The following is a 26797-nucleotide window of genomic DNA, read 5'->3' on the forward strand; positions in this document are numbered from 1 at the left end:
TCCGGGGTCGTGCAAAATTTTTAAAAATTTTTAATTTTTTGCCAAGGTCGGGGGTCGTGCAAAATTTTAAAAAATTTTTAATTTTTTGACAAGGTCCGGGGTCGTGCAAAATTTTTAAAAATTTTTAATTTTTGGCCAAGGTCGGGGGGTCGTGCGAAATTTTAAAAAATTTTAAATTTTTTGCCAAGGTCAAGGATCGTGCAAAATTTTTAAAAATTTTTAAATTTTTGCCAAGGTCGGGGGTCGTGCAAAGTTTTAAAAAATTTTTAATTTTTTGCCAAGGTCGGAAGTCGTGTAAAATTTTAAAAAATTTTTAATTTTTTGGCAAATTTTCTTAAACCTTGTAGTAACCCTTTAGATAATGTATACATTCAAAAAAATTAAATCTCGTTTTTAGAAGAAGCTCACTTTCTGTTCTCCATCTAATTTCCTTGATTTCTAGTTAAATTTTGAAGTTAGTTTCGTCGTCGGCAATCAGAAGATAATGAATGTAGATAGAAAGTAGCAACTCGACAGAAAGATTGATGGACAAACTGACGGGTATTTTTCTTATAAAACTATCTATTGACGCTTATTTATCATGTTCTGTTGAAAATTCGACAAGCGAAATTTGTTGCTATCACATATCCTCTCTTATTACATACAATACCGTCAAAAAAATAATTTCCAACAATAATACTATAGCTTTATATAATAGAAAGAAAAAGTTATGTGAACATTCTGGAAGCCCTTCTAGTACATTCTATCTTGCTATATTATATCACGTCTAATGGACAAATATGCGGCTCAGTAGAAAATTAAATCAATGCTAAATGTCTTATATGTGAAAATTAGATTACTTATACGTTACAAAGGTAACTGTTACAAAAAAAACTTCTAAGTGCTGTGAGCTTGACATTATTTTAAATGCCAAATCAATATTTTTCTTTGTATTATAAGCTTATTTTCTATTACGTCATGTTTTAATGTCCAATATTTTAGAAATTATTAAAAACCTTTGATTTTTTTTTTGGAATTTAATTTAAAAAATATTGTTTGATTAAATTTTGTTGTTTATGATCATTTGTATCAGAAAGTATGTACTCTTTTTGCTAAAATTTGCTTAAGCAAAATGAGTTGATGACTATCAAATATATATGCATACATATGTTCCAAGCTCTATTTATTTGCCTATAGAAAAGAAAACCTATTCAATATAATAAGACCTTGATTTTGAAATATTAAACGCCAAATCTCAATATTACAAGTAGTAATAAATTTTCAAATTATGCAATTTTCAATTGTTTCACTTATCTTTGTTGATTTTAAAACTGATATTTAATTTAAAATCATTAATTTCTACGAAAAAATTTTCAGAACATTCTGGAAAATTTTATATATATTTCATTATGTTTCTAGCATAACGAAAACTCTTAACTAATGTGTATATTGCTTATTAAGCTGTTAGTTAACTAACAATCATCGATAACGATCGAAGAAAGATCGAAGATCAAAGTGCAAAACGCTTAATTGAAGCATTTTAGATTTTATATTATTGAAGAAAGATATGGGCAAAGGAGCATTTCAAGTTTGTTTATCGCAACCAGGTATTGCTTATTGTAAACTATCTCGTTTGAGTTGGATGTGAGTTTCCCGATATTGCGAAATTCATCACTCCCCCGTACCCCTTCTTATAAAGATTCCAAATCATATATGCCATTCCAGAACAGTCATACAAAATATGTATGGCAGTCTCATTATCGTTCTGGCAGAATTTTTTAATAACTAATTGTTGATTTACTTAAAAAAAGTAAATTGAAAGCATAATTACTTATTTAATATCAAATATTAATTTATTTTATTTATGCAATAAAAGCCATGACTCATAACATGAATTCACTCAGTATTCATAAATTGAATATCATCTCATCAAAATAGTTTTTCCCTTTAAACGCACTACTTAGTTTACAATGCAATAAAAATGTTTTGTGTTCAAATACTTAAGTGTTTATTGCCCTCAAAATGCATGTATTATAATATTATCAAAATAAAAATAACAAGTTCTGCCTTACGCTATTGTGCTTTTTAGGAAATAATTTTTAAATAATTGCAATTTGCAATGATATTGCACATAGTTAAGTATGAAAAATATCGGATTATTATAGTAGTAGACGGTTAATCATAAATTTTCTTTATTACTTAAAAAGACGACAGTTTGTTATAAATAAGTAATATTTATGCATACTAGTGCTCATGTAACTTCATATATACATAAGTACTTAATATTTATTTAAAAATTTTTGCAAATAATAATACGCTATACTGCAAAGGGAAAATGCATATACAATATTAGCAAGAATCACTGAACTTTTTTTGAATATTTTTAGAATCCAATATAGGGTCACATGTAACTTTCATGAATTCTTACGAAGAATATTACAAAATATAGGAAACTTATTAATGAAAATTTTGATCTTTGCTCTTTTTCTTATCGCGTTATTTTCCAATTTAGAACATGATGAATTATATTTGAATTTAGATTCTATGAAATTTGTCTTAAAATTTCTTGAAAAAACTTTTTGATAGGAAACTTGCTACTCTTTTCCTTTCAAAGCAAAGCTCAATGCCCCGTGTTTTGTAATACAAGAGACATAATATATTTTTAATATAGTCACATATAATTTCGAATATAAATATATTTAAATAATAATTTGTTTTTCATATTATTCATATTAATTTTATTAATATTTTAAATTTTTTTTATTTTTGTATTTTCAGATTTATAACAAGCTAATCCAAATATACCCAGTTTAAAATTAAATAGTTTTATTCAAATAAATTTATCAAAATGACTGGAACAAGTAAGTCAAACAAAATTTATAACATAAAATTGGTTTAAAGTATAAATTTATAATTTTGTTAGCACTTTTCCAAAAAATTTTTGAAAAAAAGTGCTTATTAGTTTCACTCTGTCCGTCCGTTCGACCGTCTGTCCGTTCGTCTGTCAGTCCGTATGTCCGTGTGTCTGTTTACAAAACTTCTACACCCTTGAAGATAGAAACGTAAAATTTTTTACAAGAAACTAATTATTTTCGTAGGTCAAAATTTTTTACCTATCTCCTCCCCTCTAAAAGTTATTACCCTTCAAAACCCAAAAAAAGCCCTTTTTTAACTGTTTACTGTAGTTGAACCATATGCATTATTCAAAAATTATAGTATGCCGTGATATAAGAAGCATCCCACTGCAGAAAAGCAGTGGGATGCTTCTTATATCACTGCAGAAAAGCAGTGGGATGAAAATAATTTTATTAGTGTGGTAGGTATACATCGATTGTTTTGCAAAGCAGTATTTTCACTTGTTGAAGGGAAAAGTGCTACAATACAAACCATTAGTTTGACCCAACTTTATTAATATATAGCTCTTACTTTAGTCCCTATTAACTTTAAGAGAGTATTCATATTTGAGATATGTGTGAATTATATATAAAATTTTTAAAATAAATTGGTTAAGAACCACTGAATATTAAGAAATACTGAACAATTATTTTTGGAATCGAAACTTTAATTACTTCATTAATATTTGATTTAATAGTAGTATTGTCTTTACAATTGAATCTCTGTGATTGCAAAATGAAAACAATGCGTAAATCAAATTTGGCACTTACAATAGTACATGGGAATTATACATACATTCCACAGTTTTATCTATTTTTTATCAAGATTTTATTAATGCACTTTAATTATTTTCAATTATAGAATATTTTGTTCAAACTTGGATTCTATTTATCGGTTATTAATCGACTTAGCAAGGTTTTTCCAGATTTATAATTAAATAGATTAAATAAAAAAAGAGGTTTTCCTTTTCTTTTTGTAACCGAATCAATTAACCAACAAACTAAGCTCTTGCATAGATTTAAATAATGAACTTTAATATTATTTTAATACTGAACTTCAAATTAAACAATCTACGAGCTTCGATCATTGTTCGTTCAATTTTATGCTTCAATTTTAAATTTCATTCTCAACAAATCTAAATGTTTATGTACCTCATTATGCATGCATACAATTGCACAGTAATTTTATCTGATTGTAATTCTAATCATACTTAAAATTGAACTTTAACCACAAAATTATATTCTTGACTAATTATATTTTTAATATGTTTTATCCAGATATGTCCCCCTCCAGATATTATAGAATATAATTATAAATATAGTCAAGTGGATATAATGTTATAAAAGTTTTAAGTATGTTGTTATTGTTTTATATATTGAGTTTTAAACAACATCGATTAACTACAGAATATTAAAAAAATTATAATCGCTAATTATCGCAGTATCTACGAGTATATAAATTTTACATATAATATTTTGAAAGAATTTTTAAATTTTAGAATTTTATTGTATATTTAAGGTAATGTAGGTTGTGGTATAAATTTTTGTAGAAACAATTACTATTACTTACATATTTAATTAGAATATCATTTGTAGCTTCTTTTTCAAATTGTGTATTTACTATGTCTGTGCCCTGAGGCTTATTTTAATATGAAATGAAAACCGATTCATAATATTTATTTCTGATATTCAAAACTTAATGATACAGTGGCATTGCAGCATAAACATGATTTCAAAATGCAATATGAAAATTTTTAGGCAGAATTTAGTCGTCATATTATTAAAAAAATTATAATTCCGTCAAATAAAATCCTCAGATGTTCAGAGGTTGAACTTCCATTAAAAGTTTATATGAAACCAAATAAAATTTATGTAGACTCGCAATGAAGTTGATTTATTTTCTTTGTTTAGTTATTATTGAATAACCCTCAATTAAGATTTCGTGCTAAAGTTCGTGCAATTAAACTTCTCGAAAATTTCTAATTTACAATAAAATCAATGATTGCGTATTGCAAATCAACGTGACGCATGTGAACTCTCGTTAACGTTAATTATGTATTTTTAATCATACTTTTAACACTATAAAAGTTTTATCAATTTTTTAATAATTAACTGTTATAATATATTGTATATGGGTAGATTGGTAATCCATCTTAAATACTTATCTTAAATACTTAGTAGCAAAGTTTAGCAGTAATTTTTATGTTTTAATTTTTTTATTTTTAGTTTATCATGTACAAAGTCAAAAAGTATTTTAATATTATTGTCACATATCATCATTTAATAAGCTTTTCATTTTGGAATGGAAATAAATGATTGCAGTATAAGATTTGAATATTTTTTGCTTCCGTTTTATGATCTCTTTTTTTAATTTTCGTAAAATGATTGCGTTGCATTTAAAACAATTTGTAGATTAAATTCATGATAGTAAATTGATTGTTTTGAATTTTTCCTCCTGTTTCTTATTTGTTGCTATGCTAATCACAAATTATTCTGCAATTGAAAATTTGATAAATTTATTCCAAAAGGTCCGAAAAAAATTTTAAATAAAAAAAAAGTTCCTCAATTTTTAGCTTCATTTTTACGCACTGTACGGTTGAGATTGTTAAATATGGGGTTGTGTCTTAATTTTCACATTAAATTTTATATTCAATTTCAATGTGATCTGTTTAAGTATTAGGTACTAAAACAGAAGTACACCTGTGTCCACCCTTACCCATGTGTTGGTAAGTATTTATACAGGATTACTAATAGTTAAACAAGGGGATTATTATTTATTAGGGATATAAATTTTGGGCACTTTTATTTTTTCGGAACTAAAGCTATTTTGATTTAAATTGAATCCATTTTAAATGAAAGTCGTCGAAGCTTTCTTTTATTATTATTAGAGCTTTATTATTATAGTATAACACAACAGACGTGGGCGTTATAATGCTGTAAAATAAGGGTGAAAAAGTTGTCTTATACATACAGTTCACAATAGAATTATACACAAATTGCTACACACATTAATGGGTGAATATTTTATTAGCGCAAATTGTGAAATAATTTTTTTTCACCCTTTATTCCAGCTGCGTTCATAACTTTTTTTTAATTATCAATAATTAATCAATAAAAATCAATAACCAACTTGGTAACAATAAATTTAAATTATTTTGTTATCGTGAGTTTAATCTACAATTTTTAAGGTGCAAACCATTTTTTGCACTCATAAAAGGAGTGTTATTTTTTACTTTCTTAATCAAAAGTGCAAGGTTTGTAATTCATTCTTTTTCAGAGTTTAATGAAAATAAGATCGATACTCTATTAAAGTTCCGCCTCCTAACTATTTGTAATTTAGATTAAAACCTCAAAATATTGAAAAGTAACCCGTCCTTGAAAGCAATCAATAACCTTGGAACATTACCGCAGCTTATCATAGCAACCTTGAAACATTATCAGGTTATCAACTTGAAAAAAATTTAAATTATTAATCTGTTAGATCTGTGCGAGTATAAACAATTAAAATTTACATTAATTTAAAGAAATTAAAGGCCTTTGATTATCGTAAGCTAAATCTTTTATGATAAGCGATAGAAAGAAAATTTTTTAAAAGAAAGTTTAATTATTGATTAAAATAAGTATTTTTAATTTTTATATCACTTTTTCTTTTCTTTATTGATAATTTCTTGTACTAAAGTCCATTTTTTAACTCATATTTCATATTCAACTGTGCAGGTTATAAAATACGTCAAATCATTAATTATTTTTATATTTCTGTTTATATTTTTATAAATTTATTATTGTAAAATTATGATTAATTAATAGTCTTTGTTATCGTGCATATATTGAAGACTTAGTACTATATTATGAGTACTAATAAGCTACAGTATAGGCGGAGCACAATTATTATAAGTAAAATATTTCTTTTATTGGAATTATTATAGTGTTGTATTCGATTTCAGATTTTCAGAAAATCTGAGGGCTCTTTGGTACATTAATTATATTTCGAAATATTTGGCAATAAATAATGGTCTTATAATTGCATAATTACTAACTCCTTCTAAATATTATTAAAATTTTTCTATTTCATGTGTGAGTTTACAATGTTCTTTGACCCATGCACATTAATATTAAGAATGGGATAGCTACAAATGTTCCTTTTTGCAATTTTCACATTTGTATTTTTTGTTCAAGTGGAATTTTTGCTAATTTCATTTATTAAGATAAAAAGTTATAATTAAATTTTTTCTGTAATTTTTCCCTTTCAAAATAATTATGAATTAATTACTTCAAGTATAACAAAGCGGTTATCAGGGAATTGATTATCAAAACAAAAACAAAAAGTTTTTACAATCTAATAAAAATAATAATATTAAAAAGTGATTACAAATCTAAATCTAAAAAATAAAAAATATTTTATTTTTTCTTTTTTTTTTTGTTTTTATTCTTAATCTAAACATACTCTTTAATTTATATGTTAATATATTTTATTATTTTTGGAATAAGTTTTAGTTGATCGCAAGCTTTCTTAGTAATCGTTTCGTATTTTTCTTACAAATTGTATTTAAAAACATAAAATAAATAAAAGAAGAGAATGGGAGAATTAAATTGCATAAATTTTTATTATGTTGCTTTAGATAAATGTAGGTGGTAGTGTTATGCACTTAAAAATTTTACTTGTGAAGTTGCACAATGCACAATGCATTTTGCATTGTTATGTTTGATTACGAAGATTTTTCATCATTTTAAAATCATTTATTGAATTTCAATAATTATGAATAATTAAAATTTAATTTTACATTTGGCAAATAGTTTAATTTAGTGATCAATTTTTATATTTGTTTGTTTTCAATAGAAAAATTCGTCTATATCGTTAATATTTACTTGCACAAATTTAATTTGAAAGTTCAGTAATCATAAAGAATTATTATTTTAAAATTTGAAAGTTGTTTTGAAAAATTTGAATTCATAGTTGTTTTGATTTATGTCAATTAATTTATATAAACAATATATACATACATATCTATTTTTAGTAAATAATTCGGATCACGCAATGTTAATAATATTTACAAAAAAAAGTAATTTTTTTAACATCAGACAAACCTTATAATAATAGTGATTTAAATTTGCAAAAAGAAAACATAAACCAAACTAAACTATAAATTAATTATGGGTGTTTTTTCAAATATTTAATCAAAATAAAATAAAAATATTACTGCAAATAAAAATTTATAAACCTTATGAAATTTTCGATCATTTCCAATCGATGAATAATAACACAAAAATAAAATTACAGGAAAATTGAGTTACTTAGGCTTTCATAAGCTATTCATAATAAATTAGGAATTTGCACAATAACTAAGTAATAAGTGGAATTAATAGTAATTTAATATATCAAATATATTATGTAGGTTATTACTTTGTATTGGAAACTCTACATATTTTTGGAATTGAAAATTACAATTTTAGAAAAGCCTGCATAATTTTTTAAATACTTAAGTAGTAATAGTTTAATTAATAATAGTAATAAGCAATAAAAATGTTATTTTTTCCGGAAATATACATCAAACTACAGGTTGCTTACTATTCTTAAAAACTTTTTGTGGGAATTCTTTGTAGGAATTAAGCCTCATAAAGCAAATACTCGATGTCACTTTAATATCAAAGTAAAATAAAATTTTGAAAAATTCTATACATTTAATTCTATTCTATTCAAACATCATTAATTTCTATGAAATTAAATTTTGAAAAATGCTACCATAATTCATTTTGTTAAATTTTATTAAAATTATTATTTGCTTGTGATTTTGTTTCAACATTAAAAATTAGTCAGTTTCAATAATGACACTGAAATTTAGAATTTGATTCAAAGTCATAATGCTAAGACACCCTGAGTTGATCATTCCCAATGTTCTCGTTATAAATTTTGACACTTTTATCCAATTGTGACGCAGTTTAATATCACAGCAATTTAGAATTAATGCATATTTTTTAATGTTTTAAAATAGGATTGACAACTGCAGCTATTGTGGTAAAAGTGTATAAATCAGAAAATAAATCAAATTAAAATATAGTGGAATTGGAAACGGTTCATTGTAATTCTCAACAATACATATTTTTGTATTTTAATATTTTCAACAGAATATTCAGATATTCCACTGTTTTTCTTAACATTCCATTTTAATTAATTTACTACTTAAACATTTTTTCTTAGAAGTTAAGATTTTTTGTTTTCCCAAGTTATCCTTTTTTACTTGATTTCAAATAGTTCTAATATTTTAAAAAGAGTTACTTTACTGTATTTTGTTGCTTCTCTTAATTATAAAAAAAATTGTACTTCAATTTTAAAAACAGTCAAGGATTAATTAGGATTAATCAATAATCGAAAAATATAAAAGTTTTATGCAAAATTTAAAAATTAAATAATTAAAATTAGAATAAATATGTACTAAAAATGTAAACGTATATAAAGAAATTATTAATATTAAAACCACCTTCTTTCTTATCTTATTTTTTAGTACCTGAAGAACCAACATGGAGTTTAGAGAGGCGTGAATCATCCGGACAATTGGTATGGCGTAGAGAATCATCAAATTCAAAAGTTAGATTTCGTTTTGATGTTGAAGTTTTAGAATATGAAAAAAATCCTGAAGAACATAATATAACATATGATTATGTAGCACACCGTAGATCATTAGTTAGTAATATAAGAATATCAAATTCAATAATGGTATGTGCAACGTGTGTTGTTGCATTTGCAGTTACAATGTTCCTACCATGGTATTTAGTTACGGTGCCGAATTGAAATAAAATTTAAAATATAAATTATAAATATAATTTTATTTTTATTGATTACACAACATAGATATATATATATGTATATAAAATACTAATTACATGAATTTAATATTATAAATAAGTAAAAATTTTTACTTATATCGTCATAGCTCTTAATTAAATTATTATTTATTCAAAAACAAAAGAAAAAAAAAAACAAATCGTAAAAAATTACATTTTCATTTATTACAATGTAAAATTCCTATTTTAATTATAATTTAAATAATAGATTAATGTACTTTGTAAATTTTTAAAATTTCATTTTTATAAAAATGTTTTTAATTATTTTTAAAATGTTACTAAAGTGAGATTGAAATGTTACAGAGTGTGTGATAAACTGTGATTTTTGAAATTATAAAAATGATTTATGTATGTTTGTATTGCCAATATTTGTAAATATTATAAAATATTTGAATGAATAGTAAAAATGAATGTTGCATACTTATTGCATACCTATATAAATAATTAAATAAATTTTAGTAATTATTTTGAATGTACGCATTTTATGTATAAAACAATTATATTTTACTCATTCCATACCAAGAATAATTTCTAATTATTGATGTTATCTCAATTGATTTAATTTTTTTTTTTAATAATATGTAAATTAGAATTTAGGGTATAAATTGTAATTTTGCATTAGAAAAAAATTTATTAAATAAAACAGATTTTATTATTTTTTATATTATATAAAAAATAAAAAATAATTTGTGCTGAAAAAAAAATGTAATGAAATTTAATGACTATACAAGATTTGAAATTAAATGAAATACAAAATTGATTTTAAAAAATGTAAACGTTATAAGGAGAATAGAAAAATCTTTTATGAATTTTACATAATTTGCCAAAAAAATGTATAAATTGAAAGTTATACGATATATTTTGGTTTAGAATGAAAATTTAAAATTAAATATACGATAATATTAAAATTAATTATAAATAATTTCTTTCTCTGATCGAACTGAGTTGATTCTTTTTAGTTATGAAATTATTCTATTTTCAAAGAAGGGAGATTTTCGTTTATGCACGCTGCGCTGAAAGTTCTGCATTATAGAACTAAGTCTAAGTCACAGCGTTAAACAGTAAGCAAAAACTTTAGTTAAGTTATTTTTTTGACGCAGTCTACAAATTCTGAAACTTCTAAATAATCAGTCGTTCGAAAATAGCAGAAATGACATTGTTTATGAAATCGTATATTCCAATACTTTTCGCATTCCAATTCACTGCAAAATAGGAAAATTTTCAATATCTGAATCTGCTATTTTGAAATTTAAATTTTTTTTTGAATTTTAATTTAAAAAATTCATGAGGCAGCGACAAAATTTATGTTAGAGGTCTGCGCTTACATTTCTAACACTTCTTTATTGCAGATTGAATTTTCGAACGCACCTTATTGCAGCTAGTAATTTCCGAACGATCTATATTTTCAGTGTATGTACCGTCAATTTTCGAACGTACTACAAGCTAGAACTATTCTAGAACTGAATAAACGAAAATATCTAATATGTTCTCTATCTTAATCTGATAAGATACGAGTATAAGCTATCTTTCGGCTTTAAATTTTATTACTTCTTCTCTAACATTTTTGTTTTTGTTTCAAAAATTTTTTGTTGATAAAAATAAAAGGGAAATGGTCATTTGGAAGATCAATATGCACGTTTATTTTTACATTTGTGTTTAGAGTATAATAACAAAATTAATAAAATAATATAACTATGTTAGATTGGAACACAAATAAGTTGAGTATTCATTTACTTTAGAAAAATTTAAAAAATTCACGTGAAAATTTCAAACATCTGTCACCCGATGTCTTAGATTTATTTATGTGTTTATATATAAATGGTTTTAAAATGTTTCACAAAACAATTCAGCCACGTTGTTCACTATCAAGTCACATATCAATTCCAAAGAAAAATTTTCCAATAAATCACCTGCTTTCGAAATATCACTTAGAAATTATGTTGCTATTTCATCAATTTAAAAAGACGTACAATAAGGATCGTAAAACGTACATATTTACCTTTTAGCTAAAATCATATTACAGCTAATAACAAGAATTATGAAATCATACTTGGAGCGAAGGCATTACTGTAATTTAAATTAAGGTTTAAATAGTTTTTGGAAGCTTTTCTTAATATAGAGTAATCAAAAACTTTGAACAAAAAAAATTATGTGAAATTCTTTCTAAGATTATGAGGAACTGTTATATACAAGTAGGTGTTTGTGTGACACTATCACATTTTGATATTATTAAACCTATATAGAATTTAGCAATTCAAATTCCTACGTTGTAAGTATGTAATTCATTTATACAATTATTTGCGCACTGCAATAAAATATATTCTCCATATATACATACGTATGTACCAATATAATTAAGCTGTATATTTATTACTCGACAACAATAAAATTACCTAAAATACTCTCTTTCTACCTTCATCTTATACTTGATAAATATCTTTTACAATTTCATGTACATTGTCTTCACCATTTTTATTATGTTAAATATATTTTATAATATTTTGTAATAAATAACTGTTAATATGATTATGTATTATGAGGCATTTTAATGCTTTTAATGTTATCACCTGTGTAAAATTTATAAAATACAATTTTGTGTTTTACGTCCTATAATCTTTATGCATTTTATTACACCCCAGAGTGAATTTATTATTTATTTGCTAATATAATATTAAAATTTCAAGTATAAAATTATTTTTAAAGTATTGCTGAATTTTTTTGTTTAAATAAATGGTGTAACAGAAGCAATTTTAAATTATTGTGGATTACTCGGTTCAATTTACAGCTTCGGCTTAAAACAATTCTTTGGCTTATGTGGTATTTAATATGATTTTCATTGCACCAAGCTCTTACAATAAGTTATTGTACATTTTGTTAAAATTATTGACTCCACTAAATTTAATGACTCTTTATTAATAAGCTTTGCAATGCTAATTTTCTTGTTCCAAATGCTATTTTGTATTTATTTATTGTATTTTCAAAAATTTCAATTATTTTTCAAGATGTGAAGGTAAACAATTACGGTAAATCTTGTAATTTCCTCAAATTCTGCAAAAATTAATCCTTTTCTACTCGTAAATAAAATAAAATCAACACGGAAACACATGCACATTTTGGTGCTTAAATCAAAATTATTTTAATTTCATTTTTTAATAATTATAGAATTCATTATAGGATTAATTTAATCTCAGAATATATACAGGGTGATTCAGAAAGGTATACTACAACATGTATTATTGGTACGAGGGTCGAAAATGTGTGAAATCTCAATGGTTTCCGAGATACAAGGATTTTAACAAATTTTTACGAAGTTTGTACTTATCTCAGTTTTTTTGATTATAACTTCCGTTCCGAAGATAGGGGCTTCAAACAAACAGTTTCTAAAATACTTAGTAAAGGTGTTAAAATAAACATGTTATTTAATTCTGTATTTTATATACTTTCGGAATATTAAGCATTCAAACTTTAAGCATAATCAAATTTTTCCCTTGTTTTATTTTTTAGTTTTTTCAAACTACTCGTAGAATAATTTCGTAAGAAATTTATTAAATCCTGGAGATTTTTGTGCATAGAATTATTTCCAGCTGCTTAAATTTTAATTTAAGTCCTCAAACATTAAAAACTTTTTATTGTACAGATATAGCACAAAAGCCAAAAATATTGTGAATCAAAAATTCAATTAAAATTAAGATGTTGATAAAACTAAAATTAAATTCAATTTAATATTCCGTTATCAACAAATTTGGAAAAATACGAATTCCTTATCCAAAAATTTCTCAAACAAACTTCAAATTTTCTTATGAAATTCATCTAATTCGGCAAACATTTATGTTTTTCTTCTATCAAATTTATTTCTATTCAATCGCGTATATTAACTTAATTGCTTTACTGGAACACCTCTTTTTTTGCATCAACAGGACACCAATTTTAGTTTTTCTAGAAATTTGTTTAAAATTTATTAATCCCATTAAATTATTTATTAATTATTCATTATCTTCATAATATACCTACCATATAATTTACAAACTCCATTTTGTGTAAAAATTTAAATTTATTGAAAAAAATTTTTTTCTATTAAAAGAAATGTCAAAATTTATATGGCATGCCTTTAAAAATTCGCTCCAGCTGGATAATTTTAATAACTTCAGGTGCCAAATGATGTCTAGATTTCGAAAATATTTTTTTCAATTTTTTAAATCGCACCCAGTCTGAGCAAAATGCATTTAAAAATTTCAAACCATATAGGTACCATTTCTTATAAAAATTGGCGAAAATTAAAAACCTATAATTTTTTTTACCAAGAAAAGTTTCGAAAAAAAATTTTTTGATTACTAGATTTTTTTTTGTTTTTCCTAATACAAAATTCTAGTTTTTTTTTTCAAAAATTTCAAATTTTTTAAAATCAATTTTTGTTTTTCAAATTTTGTAAAAGTAGGTATTTTAGTAGGTAAAGAGTTTTCATATGAATGGAAAACTGACCACCCATGCTTCTTAATGTTTTGTAAAATTTGAAATTTTTATAAATTGCACATTTTGAAAATTAAAAGATTTAAAGTATATTGTATGCAAGAAGTTTACTAACCTTAACAATGATAACAATTTATATGTATGTACACATATACATATAGTTATAGGGATTTATCGAATTATTAAAATTAGAAAACTGTCAATACGTGTAATGTATGAATGTACATACATGTATATTTAAAAATTACTTAAAAGAATTCAATAAACTGAAAAATTTACAATGACATGCATTACATAATATGTAAGTAATTGGAAAATGGTGATTAATCGATCTTAAGAATGTTAATGACACTAAAATTGGATGTACGTATGTATGCATTTCTTACAAATTTTATTTAAACGTAAACAATGTAATTTTTTCAAATACATATGTGCTTTAAGAATTTTGTCAACAAAGCTATTTCAAATTTCCAAGTCGGAAGTGTTTCAAATAAACCAAATTGTGACTCATTTTTTTAAGAGTTTTTCATTATTTTATCTAAACTGCATTGTTTTGAGCAATATTAAACAAAAATGGTGTTTGAAATTTTTGAAATATTTGCTCTTAGGTAATGTATACATATTCATATTTCTCTACACACCCATTTTTAAGGATGATTTATGTTACTAAATAATTTATGCACACTTAATCTGAAAGTTCATTATAAACAAATATAATTTTTTGATAAAAATGGCCTTCCAAAGTTTAATGGGGGGTTTTATTTAAATAATCTAAATAGAATATATGAATTATTAATCTTAGATTAGATAAGAATTTAAAGGAGAATTAGAATATTGACACACTTCTTCAAAACAATATTTGCTTTGCGAATTGTTTTCAAAACAAAAGTACTTTCGTACTCAGCTATAGTTAAGCTATATTGCTTCCATTAAGTATACTTAATGAGAATGTTTATAGTTTTCAAATATTTTTTAAAAAACACTTTAGAATAGGTAATAAAACTAATTGTACATTGAACTTAAAAAAAAAAACAAATCTTATATTGATAAAAATTATTATTATAATTTTCAATATTGCAAAAATAGTTATTAGGTCAGTAGAACTAACAGCGTAGTTTCCTCTATTTTAATCTATAATAAACAACTACACAATTGATATATTGTTAAGATTCAATAAAAAATAGCTAGCAGATTGAGTAGCAAATTTAGACGTAAAAATTATAATAGTTGTGTTTTGCTACAACTGCAAATTGCGTTGTGTAGAAAAATCGCTAGAAGGCAGAATAGTTTTATAACTTATTTGAATTTTTATTGAATAGTATTAAAACTAAAAATTCTGAAATATATTTTATACAAAGAAGTTTCACTAAAACGTTATTAATTCGATTACTATTTTTTTTTATTCGAAAATATTTTATATGAATTTTCAAGTTTCAATTTTCAATAATAAAAATTTTGGATTAAGAACAAATTGATTGTGTATAACAAGAATGTTACACATAATTTATTGCATATGTTTAGGATGAAATTATTCTTCCTAAATTATTTGATGTGCATATTTACACTGTCTCATAAACGCATATATTGTACGTAAATGCCCAAATACTGTTCTGTTGCTAAAACTATACTATATACTAAATTTATCAGTATTGTAAATGAAACTCTGTTACTACTATTGGCATAGCTAGTTTTAACCCTTAAGATTTTAGTTTAACATTCTTTTATTTGAGGTAATAACTGATGTAACACAAATAATGGACGAAATTTCAATGTTGAACCTTCACTTATCTCACCAAATAACTTTTGAAGTTATGTGACAGCTGTCAAAAAAACTCTACTTCTTTCGTTTTTATACTTATATTTAATACGTACAAAATCTCAGTTTTTACGATGCTATAAAATTGTTTGTGAGATATAGAATTAAAAACTGCGAAGTTCTTTATTAACTAATCTTATTTAATCTATTCTTTTCAAGGCTCCAATCAGAATTCTAAATTATGATTCATCCGAAAATCCGGATAGTATTCTTTCGCTGCAAATAATTTATAGTACAATTATTGTTAAGTGACACAATTGCATACCTTGAATTACAAAATACAATAACACAGTGTTAATACACAATTTAGCTTTTAAATGTGAATTACATTTTGGAAGCCAAGGTAATATAGTTGTTTCTTCATAATACTGCAAATGTAAATTTCTTTTAATTTCAAAATGTGTAATTATGAAAATAATGTTGTGTGATATCAAAAATTTATTAATTTCGCTAAATTTAACAGGTAAAACGATTGACACAAACGTAATAATTTAAAATATAATTTTAATATTTTAAACCTAATAATTTTGACTATCAATATTTGGACCAAATTATAATTACATATACATATACTATGTGAATCTATATAAAACGGTATTTGGCTATTGACATAAGTACTATTTGCCCGAACTTTGTGAAGATATTTCTAGACATCTTTGTGTAGCAGCTTCAACAGCACCAGCAACTGATGCTCGAAATACTGAAAATTTATAAGATTTTATTAATTTTTGAAAATTTATTCTCATGTAATATTAGCTTACGTGTTAGTTCCAAGCGACTTAGACCAGCTGCAGTTGAACCGCCAGGACTAGTGACATCATCTTTTAACTCAGCGGGATGTCTTCCACTATTTTTAACTAAATGCCCAGCACCCAAAACAGTTTGAGATGCTAATCTGTATGCTAAATCACGAGGTAGACCCATTTTAACAGCACCATCAGCCATAGCTTCAATCATCACAAAAACATAAGCTGGACCACTTCCACTTAAAGCAGTAATTGGATCTAACTGTTTTTCTTCAACTTCTTCAGATGTCCCAAGAGACTCAAACAAAGTTTGAGTTACCTTAAAATGTAAAACAGGGAAATTTTATAAGTTAAAACAAAAATGTATTTCAATGATTAGGTTAATAAAATATTGTCTAGTTAACATACTTTTGCATCATCATCATCCGCTTTGGAACCACGTACAAATACAGAACAACTTTTTTGTATCATAGCAGCTATATTAGGCATCGCTAAGCAAAATTAGAAACCAATAATATTTAGAGATTTCGTGATTTCATATAAATTATCTCTTACCTCGTATCACTCGTGAAGTTGATGACAAACTCTATATTATGAAAATGAAAAAAATATTTATATATTCTTTTAATATGACCACACAAACATACATATATGAAGGGAAATTTTCAAAAATTATTTAAGTTTAGAAAAGTACTGTATATATGTAGGTGAAATCAATATTTGCTTTTAATTTTGATGCAATTAATTTGAAGCTCAGGTGTCCCAAATTTCATTCTTTCTATTGATTGTTCTTAAATTTCAAATAGTACATTAGACTTCCTTCAATTGAGAAAGCTACAATACAAAGGATTATAAATGCATTCGGGAAATGGAGAAAAATCAGCAATCCTTACTTCTTCTACCATTAAAAACTATGAACAAATGTCAGACTATTGAACTAATCCTTCAAATTAATCGCAATGTTTTTTTTCTGCACGGCAACTTCGATTTATCTCAAATAGCTATAAATATCGATAAATATTTAATTTTCTTTAAACTTAGTTTCATTAAAACTATCCCTCTTCTGATATTTATCATCAAAATTTGCAAATTTCAGTCCCTATAGTTACTCTACTAGTTTTGTCGTACTTTTTAAAAAGGAAAAATTTAATAGGAATCATCCTCTTACCTATAAGTATACTTTTGACCTTATATAAACTAATTAACAATAAAATTCTAATTTTATATTTACACGAATTGTTCGAAATTATGGCTCAAGATCGCGTTAAGCATTTCATAATTATATTAATAACTAAATGAAGTTCTCCTAAATTTATGCAATATTTTATGGTAATAGAATAACTGTAAGGAAATTATTTCAAAAGGAAGATATTTTTTATACTCTGCACTTCGTGAAGGCCATAACTTTGGTATGGAGTTTGTAACTACTTGAAGGAGTCATCTGCGGCACGGACATATATATATATTCTTGCTCAGCGTAATATTCTGTATCGATTTAGAGATGTCCGTCCGTTCGTCCGATCGCACGATAACTCAAAAACGAATAATGCAATCGGCACCAAACTTTCACAAGTTCTTTCTTTTGTGCCAAGGACGAACCCTATTGTAATTGGACTAATTTGGACAACGGATTTGGGTAGCTGCCATACAACTAAAAGAGTTTGTTTGATTTAATTGCTTGACAGGTTCAGGTACTTGCCATACAACTCCAAAAGCTAACTTTAAATATTTGGAAAAATTGTCAGATTCATGAAACTTGGCAGTCGGGTGTCCAATTATAGGTCAGACATATCCGTGAAGTTTCTATAGAATGGTTTTAGAGGTTCGAGTAATTGCTATACAATAACTAAAGGTGCAGGGTATAATTCAATCGGTTTATACCGACTGAAACGTTTTTATTTGTTATTACTTAATGTAGATAAAAAGTTAAATTGTAACAAGCCCTAATAATTTTAAGATTGGGAAGGTATTTGATATTTAACTTTGTTTGATGCCTGCTTTTTATGAATTTCAACTTCGCACTTTTTGTATGTGCGAAGTGAGAAATAAGGAGGAGGTTATTAGAAATTTAAATTATATTTCAAAATCGCTCTACCCAGCTCTATTGTCATATTGTCATTTGTTATTACAAAATTTTTAATCGAAATATCAGAGAACAAATTTTAAATTTTCTATTTTAAACAAAAATCAAAATTTAGATTTAATAAGGTGATTAAGAATAATAACGCTTAAGAACGCTTAAAAAATTATTAACGCTTTACATTTCATCTAAAAATAAAGACAAAATTAGATTTATTATTTTTAATCATTTGCGTCTTCAAAATTATTTTAAAAGCTAAAGAGCTTTGTTAATATTATTTATTTTTAAATATTGTTGAACCATCAGAAAAGTGATAATGTTAAACAAATATTTTTAATTGGATTTAGTGACTGTTTACATATTCGACAAAAGCTAATATTTAATCTAAATCTGAGGATAGTCGTAAAACTTCTTGGCATCAGAAAAATAATAAAAATTAAATTTCTTTTGGAAATAAATAACGAAAATTTCTTCATAGGATTGCAGAACAGATGTTAGCCAAAGGAACGGGTCAAGACAGAAAAATTAAAAAATTTTTTCTCCTCAAGCTGAACTCGAACCAGTGAAGTGACCTACAAATGTCGTCTGTGCTAATTGAGTTACACAGGCATATTATTGGTAAATTGATCTCTACATTGCTTTGTACAGTAATTGGCAATTGGCCAAGAAATTTATAAAAAACAAATATAAACACCTACACAATGTCATTCTTTATTTGTATTTAGGTACAATAGTAACATTAGCGTAATAGGTAAAGTCCTGTAAATATAGTGTTCTTACGATTTAGTGTTTTAGAGACGATTGAATCGATCACATGTAAACAATACATTGTAAACAGAATTAGACCGTAAGTAGTTTTCGTTTTTATTTTACTTTCATTATTGTCACATCGAGCCTTACGTAAGAGAGCCTCTACAATTTTGTTGCTCTTAACTACATGTTTTTCTTAAACCAATCAAACTTTAATTTTTTGGTAATCGCTCTAAAGTACCTATATATTTTGATTATGAAATAAAAGTAAAAAAAAATAAATTAACGTATATGAAAGTCTATTTTCATAGTAAAAATTCAACTAAATACAAAGTAAATTTTAAAGATTTAATTATGTAATGTAAATTCCCGGGAGAAGTGTAGCATGCGCAGAAAAATGCACTTTGACTAATGATAATTATTTAAAAGCAACCTTAAAAATATTAAAATTGTAATATTATAATGAGGAAACCTATATAATAAATTACAATGATTTACTTCCTTCTAATTTACAAAAATAATTTTCCAAACTCCTTACTTTCTCATTATTATAAATAATCTGAAATTTCTAAAATTTCAATAATAAAGTTTTTTTCTTTAATATGAGAATAAGTAATGGAAATTTCTTCATAGAGTCACAGAACTGATGGATGACGTAATCAAGGGACCGAGTCAAAACAGAAAAAAATTGTCTCCTCAAACTGGACACGAAACAGTGATTTACCGCTTTCTAGGCAGACGGTCTATCAATTAAGCTACAGAGGTATGAAAACATTACCGACCTTTTTTAAATTTTAATTACCGACTTAATATCATTTTCAAATCTCTCAGTGTTTCCGAAAATTTTATAATTATTATGAAATTTTTCATGAAAATAGGAATGAAATTTTTTTTTTCATACACACCTGTTCCAATTCTTTTAGTGTTATTCCCATAGCTATTGATATAAAAAGTTTATTATCACTAATTGGCTTAATTTCTTCTAAAACTTTTGTTACAACATTTGGCTTTACTGACACAAAAATTACATTTGACTTTTGAACGACTGGATCATTTTCAATAGTCACATTTGCTCCTAAACGCTAAAAAATAAAATACATAGTTTAAATTTGTATATGAACATTCATTTATATTTTTATATAAAAATGTAGATTAATAGAAAGGATACCATACAACAACATAGACTAACATTAAAATAACAAAAAAAATCATAATGAAATGCATAAAATAAAAAAAAGAGTAATTGCAGATTCATTTTATTGTAACTTACCTTAAATGCTTCAAAACTCATTATATCATTTGGATGGACACTTGCAAATATTTGTTCTGCTTTTGAAAGACCTATACAATTAAAATATGTGTAAAATGTCTAATTAAAAAAGGATAATTTAAAATTATATAGAAAAGTTTTTTGTTGATTTAAATTAGAAGAAGGGTGCGTTCACCTTAGATATGTTTTTTTTGTAGCTATATGTAGGTGATAATTATGTTCCTATTATTATATTCATAAATGTGTTGTTATAATAGAATACGAGTACATGTTTTATATGCAAATACAATGTATAGCGTTAAAATTTCTAGAAAATTTTTTGAAATAAATATTATTCAGAAATATGGTGCTAAAAATTTTTTCGCGAGAGGGGCATATTTGAAATAGTTCGTTGATTACAATGAAACAAGCCTTATTTATAAGAGTCTATTTTATGTTTAAATATAAATCTAACCTCCTCTGGACAATTACAATTTTACTACGGAATTCACAGAATAGACCAAGTCCTTCAAAAATTATTAGGTTGGGGTATAAAAAAAGTGATTATATGTGCATACATATATACGCATATAATGTAATAAAAGGGCAACTTCCCAATATTAATTATTCAAATTCAACTCTAAACTTTTAATGTTTTAAGTTAATTATTTTTTTTACCGATAACCTTGCATATAAGAAGAGGGTGGTCAGTCTACCTGTCTGTATCTTAAGTTCTGTTATAAAATTTTTATCTGAATTTTCTCAAAGGGTGAAGCGGTTTGGTCAGCTTTTGGGATATATTAATTTTCTGCATTTTAATTGCGGGGCGATTTTACGTTTTTAACTATTTTTAAAAAAATAATCAGTGGACTTTTCTGAAAATTTATATATAAACTCCGTCAATACAACAAGTCGACAATTTTTTTGGAAATTAAAGTGTTATCGAGAGAACTTTAACTACGGACCAAATTTGTTTTTCTTCTCATACTCTTCTCATATAAAAGTAATCAATCAATTTGCTTGAAATTTATTATTTAAATTCGGGTTAATAAAACAATGAATTTTTCATAAAGATCAGTTTTTAAGAAAAGGTCGGAAACCGAACTATGGGCCAATTTTATATTTTTGACTATATAGCTACGGAATGTCTTGAACTTTAGTATTTGAATTCTGTTTTTTACCGAAACTAACTGACACATTTTTCAGGGAATTTGTAAACGAAATTCAACTATGAACCAAATTTTTATTTTACTAGATAAGTCAAAGCTTGTTAACTTGTTTAAAATTAGCAGAAGTATTTAAATAGCATTTCAATAATCTTCTTCTCTGAATCTTTCATTAAACTACGCAATACGCATTGTGGTCGGGTATGTGCTGAGAACATCAGATTTTTTTTTTATTTCGTTGTATTACAAAATTTATTACAAAATTAAATTTAGAGGTATCTGAAGCTCAGAGAACAGATAATATCATAGAGAATATTTCACTGTACTTAACCGTACTATCTAATCTAAAGAATATTAATTATTATTGACGTAACAACGGTGACAATTAATTTAAATATTCTTTTTTAACACTGAAGTTTTAAGCTTATATATTTCAGCACCTTATTGAGATAATTATGAATTGAATAGACATAATATTTATACCCGTACGAACGTATGTGCGTAGGGTATACTAAATTTGCCTTACCGTTTGTAATGCTAAGAAATAATGGTCTGAGATATAGACTCAAGTATATGCATTTGATCAGCGTCCAATTCTGAGTCGGTTTAGCTTTGTCTGTCCGTCTGTTCTTCTCAACGATAACTTAAAAACTAATTGATCTAAGTCGATGATCCAGGCACTGGTTCGGATACCTGTCAATACAACTTCAAAATTAATTTGGCTATATCTGAGAAATTATAGAAGCTATAGTATTGAAATTTGGCACAAGCGAATATATTATTAGGCCCACTGGGTTATTGGAATTGCTTGGTTGCTTCTGGTACTTGCCATACTATTTGGATAGTTATTTGGCTATATCTTAAAAATTTTGCAAAATAAAATATGATAAAATGACAGTTATATTAAATGAAGTTGGTTGGATCTCATACAACTCCAAATAGATAGTTGCCATACAACTTCAAAAGTTATTTGGCATTATCTCAGAAATTATTGGAATTACAATATGGAAATTACGTGAAAACAAGTGTATATTATTAGGGCTGTTATGTGTGATAAAAATCGTTGACATTTCTTGACTCCTGGTAGTAGCTGCCATACAACTTCAATAGTAGTTTGGCACACACAGTATTTTGAAAAACACAGTACTGAAATTTTGCATTAATTATATGGTAATACGGCAACTGAAAGTCATAGTCTGTCCCATAGTCAGCTATAGCATATTTACTTGCACATACAACAATAAATTCGTACGGGTATCACATAGTTGACATGATCAACTCTATTTTTTCTCGTTTTTCTTGGTTTTTACTATGCTTTTTTAAGTATTATTAAAACAAAACGCAAAATTAAAATAAGAAAGTTAAACAATACACACACATATATTTTTACATAATAATTTTAATTAGCATAGTAAAAAAATCCGTATTTATTTTATTCCCAGATTAAATCATATTAGTTTGTAATTAAGTTTAGTTTGATCGATTTATTCAATAAAATTTGTATTCTATTCATAAACATTTTATTACTTATTATTATTTGCACGCCTATTTAGCTAAATCCAAAAGTTCAATTTAAATTAATTATAATTTATGATTAAAAATTACTAGAAGCATGTATTAAAGATCTGTTTAGAATACAATAATTGAATTATTTCATAAAGAAATGTAGAAATATTAAAAAAAATTTTGAAAAAATTATTTTTTTTAATGATCTTTAATTTAAAAGCGCATCAAATGTTATATAAACATATAGAAAATGTTATATGATTAAAAATGTGATTTAATTAGATTTCTTAATTGCAGAATGCGATATTTAATAGGATTAAAACCAAATAACAAAAGTACATTTTTGTCAATGTCAGATTTTAATTTTAATTCAAATTTTTTTCATAAAAATTTATTATGAAATTTCGCAGATACTAGTAGTATATGCACCTATTAAAGAAATTTAAAATTAGATTTAGGTTTTTTTGTTGTTGATAAATCAAGCAAAAGCAGCGGACACAGTTATGAAGACAACTTTAATATACTCGTAATAAGCAATTATGTTACAAAGGTTACTGTTACGTATTCGTGTTTTTATTATTGTATTAGTTATCCTCCTTTTGAAGGTGATAGTGATAACACACTGAACATGTAACAGTTTACACTTGTTTTATATATGCATCTAAAGTCGGAACGAACAATTACACAATATATGTATATACACAAAATTTTTTCTCGGCAGATCCCTTTGTATTTTTATATCGCAAATAATAACGTAAGCTTCTTGATTTTTTTGAATTTGTAGGTTAGTTTTAACAACTCATAACAGAAATTTCATACAAAATTGAAAATTATTTTCATTTACTCAGAGAGGACTTTGCAATGTTATATCGTCGAAAAAACTGAGTTTCCATGAACTATTACAGTTTAGCCAATAATGTACTCTAAAAAGGAGCAAATTTGTTGCATTAATTCTATTTTAAATTTGCGAAACACTAAGCGTTTACATGTATCTGTGCGTCGAACTTGAAATTCCAAAAAGTGCTTTCGTGTAAGTATTGTTGTTTATTCATATTTTAGTTTTAATTTAAAATTCGAAAAACTCTATATAATTAATATAAAATTAATTATATAGAGTTTTTTGAATTAATATAAGAAAAATTCATTATGGTATTGATTAATAAATTGAACATTTTAGTATAATCACCTGCACTAATAAAACCTTTGGCCATGGACTGGGCCATTTTTCCGCCTCCTAAAAATCCAATACTTGATATTTTATTCATATTTTTTTAAATTTATTTTACACAATTTTCTTTCTCTTATCAATTGATCACGAGTATAAAAATGTAACACGATTTAAATATGTATTGTCAAAATATAAGAAACCACAGAAAAAAATAATACTTTGCTTCCTCAATTATACGCTATTTTCACTCCAATTAATCGATAGGGACTGATTATTTATGTATAATAAAAAAATATAATAAAATTTATTTTTGAAATATTATTTTTATTTACGTTCCCTAATAATATACCGCAATTTTCTTATCTTAACTCTCAAGTCCTTGAATTCATGTATAAAAATATTATAAATAAAAAATATTGATAAGATGGTATATGCATTTGCTGGTCAAATCAAATTGGTAAGTATATATTTTTATTATAGAGCACAAAAATAAGTTTTGATGTGAATTAAAGCTGATAAGAAAAAAATGTAGTTGATTAAATGAGTGGCTTATGAAGCAGCATATTTCCTTTTTTCAATCTAATTTTAGAGCTTGTTTTAGATAGCTTAAAAATGCAAATGATCTAAGTACCAATCTTGCGAATTAACTTTGTATAAATTTAGGAAAAGTTTAAGGATAATATAAGTTACTTATGAATATGACAGTGTTAATATTGAGATTAATTTGTAATTGATTTATTTACAAATACATTTCGACCAGAATCGAGAAATAGCATTTTGCGAAATATTGTGGATCAGAACTTTGACGAGACAAAAGGTAGAATGAAATTTCGTCAGATTTAAGTGTGTGTTTTAGCAGTGCAACACTAATTTATAAGCGTATTATGAAAGAAGAAATATTTCCTTAAGACATTTACAGAATTCGTAAATTGGACATTAATGTTTAAAAGTACTGGGTTTCCATAATAATTTTGAAGAGCTATAACTTGTTGAGGACGGGGATGTATAAAAAGTAAGGTCAAGAAAAATAAAGTCTAATATCTATATTTTAATTTTTGTATTTTGAATGGTTTAGAAATTTTGTAAATAGACGAACAGCCAGAGTGAAACTATTAGGCATATTTTCTCCAAAATTATTGAAAATATGCCAAGAATGATTATGATTTGGTTTTTAAGTCTTATAAGTAATTGTTACAAATAATGAGGGTATTTGCATGTATTCAAAAACATAATTGTAATTTTATAATGGATTTTTTTTTTTTAAATGGTTTCTATAACATTTGCCTAATGTACGGGATGAGAAATGCACAATAAACGCAAATATGACGTATAAAATGAGGTTATGTTGGATTTTATTATCAGTAAAATGATTGAAATTTTTATTCAATTTTTTATAGAATTTGTATTTTGTTAATGAATGTTTTATTTTCGCAACGAATTTATTCTAATAATGTACAATTATCATTAAGTAAATTTCTTCTGTTTTACTAAAATAGGCTGAAAAATAAAAAACTAAGACTAATGTCCGCAATTACATTTATTTAAATCGTTTGTAATATGAAGATTTTCGTAATTTTTCAGCAAAACTTCTATTGCGGTTCTTTGTTGAGATATCAATGTATTAAAGAGATTTTTGAGAAACAAGAGCAATATATATATTAGTATGGTATTTGTATTTTGTACAAATATAGTTAGCAATAAATAAATATTTTTTTTTTGATATTAATAAGTTTTTAATAAATATTATAAATGGATCTAGATAATTCGAGAAATACGGAGGTTTATTAATTATTGTACAGTTTGTATTATTTACAAAATAAATCCAATATCTTTGGAAAATGTAGTGTTAAAATAAATTGTTATGGAGGAATCACAACAGTTTTAAGAAGAAAATGTTCTGGAAATGAATTAGAACAACTTCTCTTTCACAAGGGCCGCTTAATTACAAAATCCTTTCCCAAGATTCTTTGATAATAAAAATTTTTAGTGAATATTTTCTGTCGCAAAACACATGTGAGATTTGTAGCACAGACATGGTTAAGAAAAAACTTTTCCTCCATTTTAGGTCTGATCTGTTCCATTTGGAGTTCTGAAATAACGAAATCAAAAAACGCTAAAAAGGAGACCTATATTTAA

General features: G+C 25.2%; 2 protein-coding genes across 8 annotated transcripts in view; one reads left to right on the forward strand and one right to left on the reverse strand.

Annotated features, from left to right (window-relative positions):
* Positions 1-10225, forward strand: part of LOC129611556 (uncharacterized) — a 32470-nt gene extending 22245 nt beyond the window's left edge. For 6 of the 7 annotated variants that reach the window (XM_055524759.1, XM_055524763.1, XM_055524772.1 and 3 more), the window contains exons 2-3: positions 2758-2840; positions 9374-10225. In XM_055524759.1, the coding sequence (XP_055380734.1) occupies positions 2828-2840; positions 9374-9660 (300 nt within the window). In that variant the 5' untranslated portion in view covers positions 2758-2827 and the 3' untranslated portion in view covers positions 9661-10225. Of the gene's footprint in view, positions 1-2757; positions 2841-7374; positions 7499-9373 lie in introns of those variants that run through there. The other variant, XM_055524755.1, reaches the window with a different exon arrangement.
* A 6197-nt stretch (positions 10226-16422) lies between these two features.
* Positions 16423-24914, reverse strand: LOC129608815 (uncharacterized). The gene is made up of 7 exons (XM_055520554.1): positions 24680-24914; positions 20843-20913; positions 20478-20654; positions 17298-17328; positions 17151-17233; positions 16758-17061; positions 16423-16696 (listed from the first exon to the last, which is right to left on the reverse strand). The coding sequence occupies exons 1-7, from the start codon at positions 24756-24758 to the stop codon at positions 16614-16616; spliced, it is 828 nt and encodes a 275-aa protein (XP_055376529.1). The 5' UTR covers positions 24759-24914; the 3' UTR covers positions 16423-16613.
* Positions 24915-26797: the final 1883 nt, after the last annotated feature.

The sequence above is a fragment of the Condylostylus longicornis genome, unplaced genomic scaffold, assembly GCF_029603195.1.
Source record: "Condylostylus longicornis isolate FDR11 unplaced genomic scaffold, ASM2960319v2 ptg000004l, whole genome shotgun sequence".
NCBI lineage: Eukaryota > Metazoa > Arthropoda > Insecta > Diptera > Dolichopodidae > Condylostylus > Condylostylus longicornis.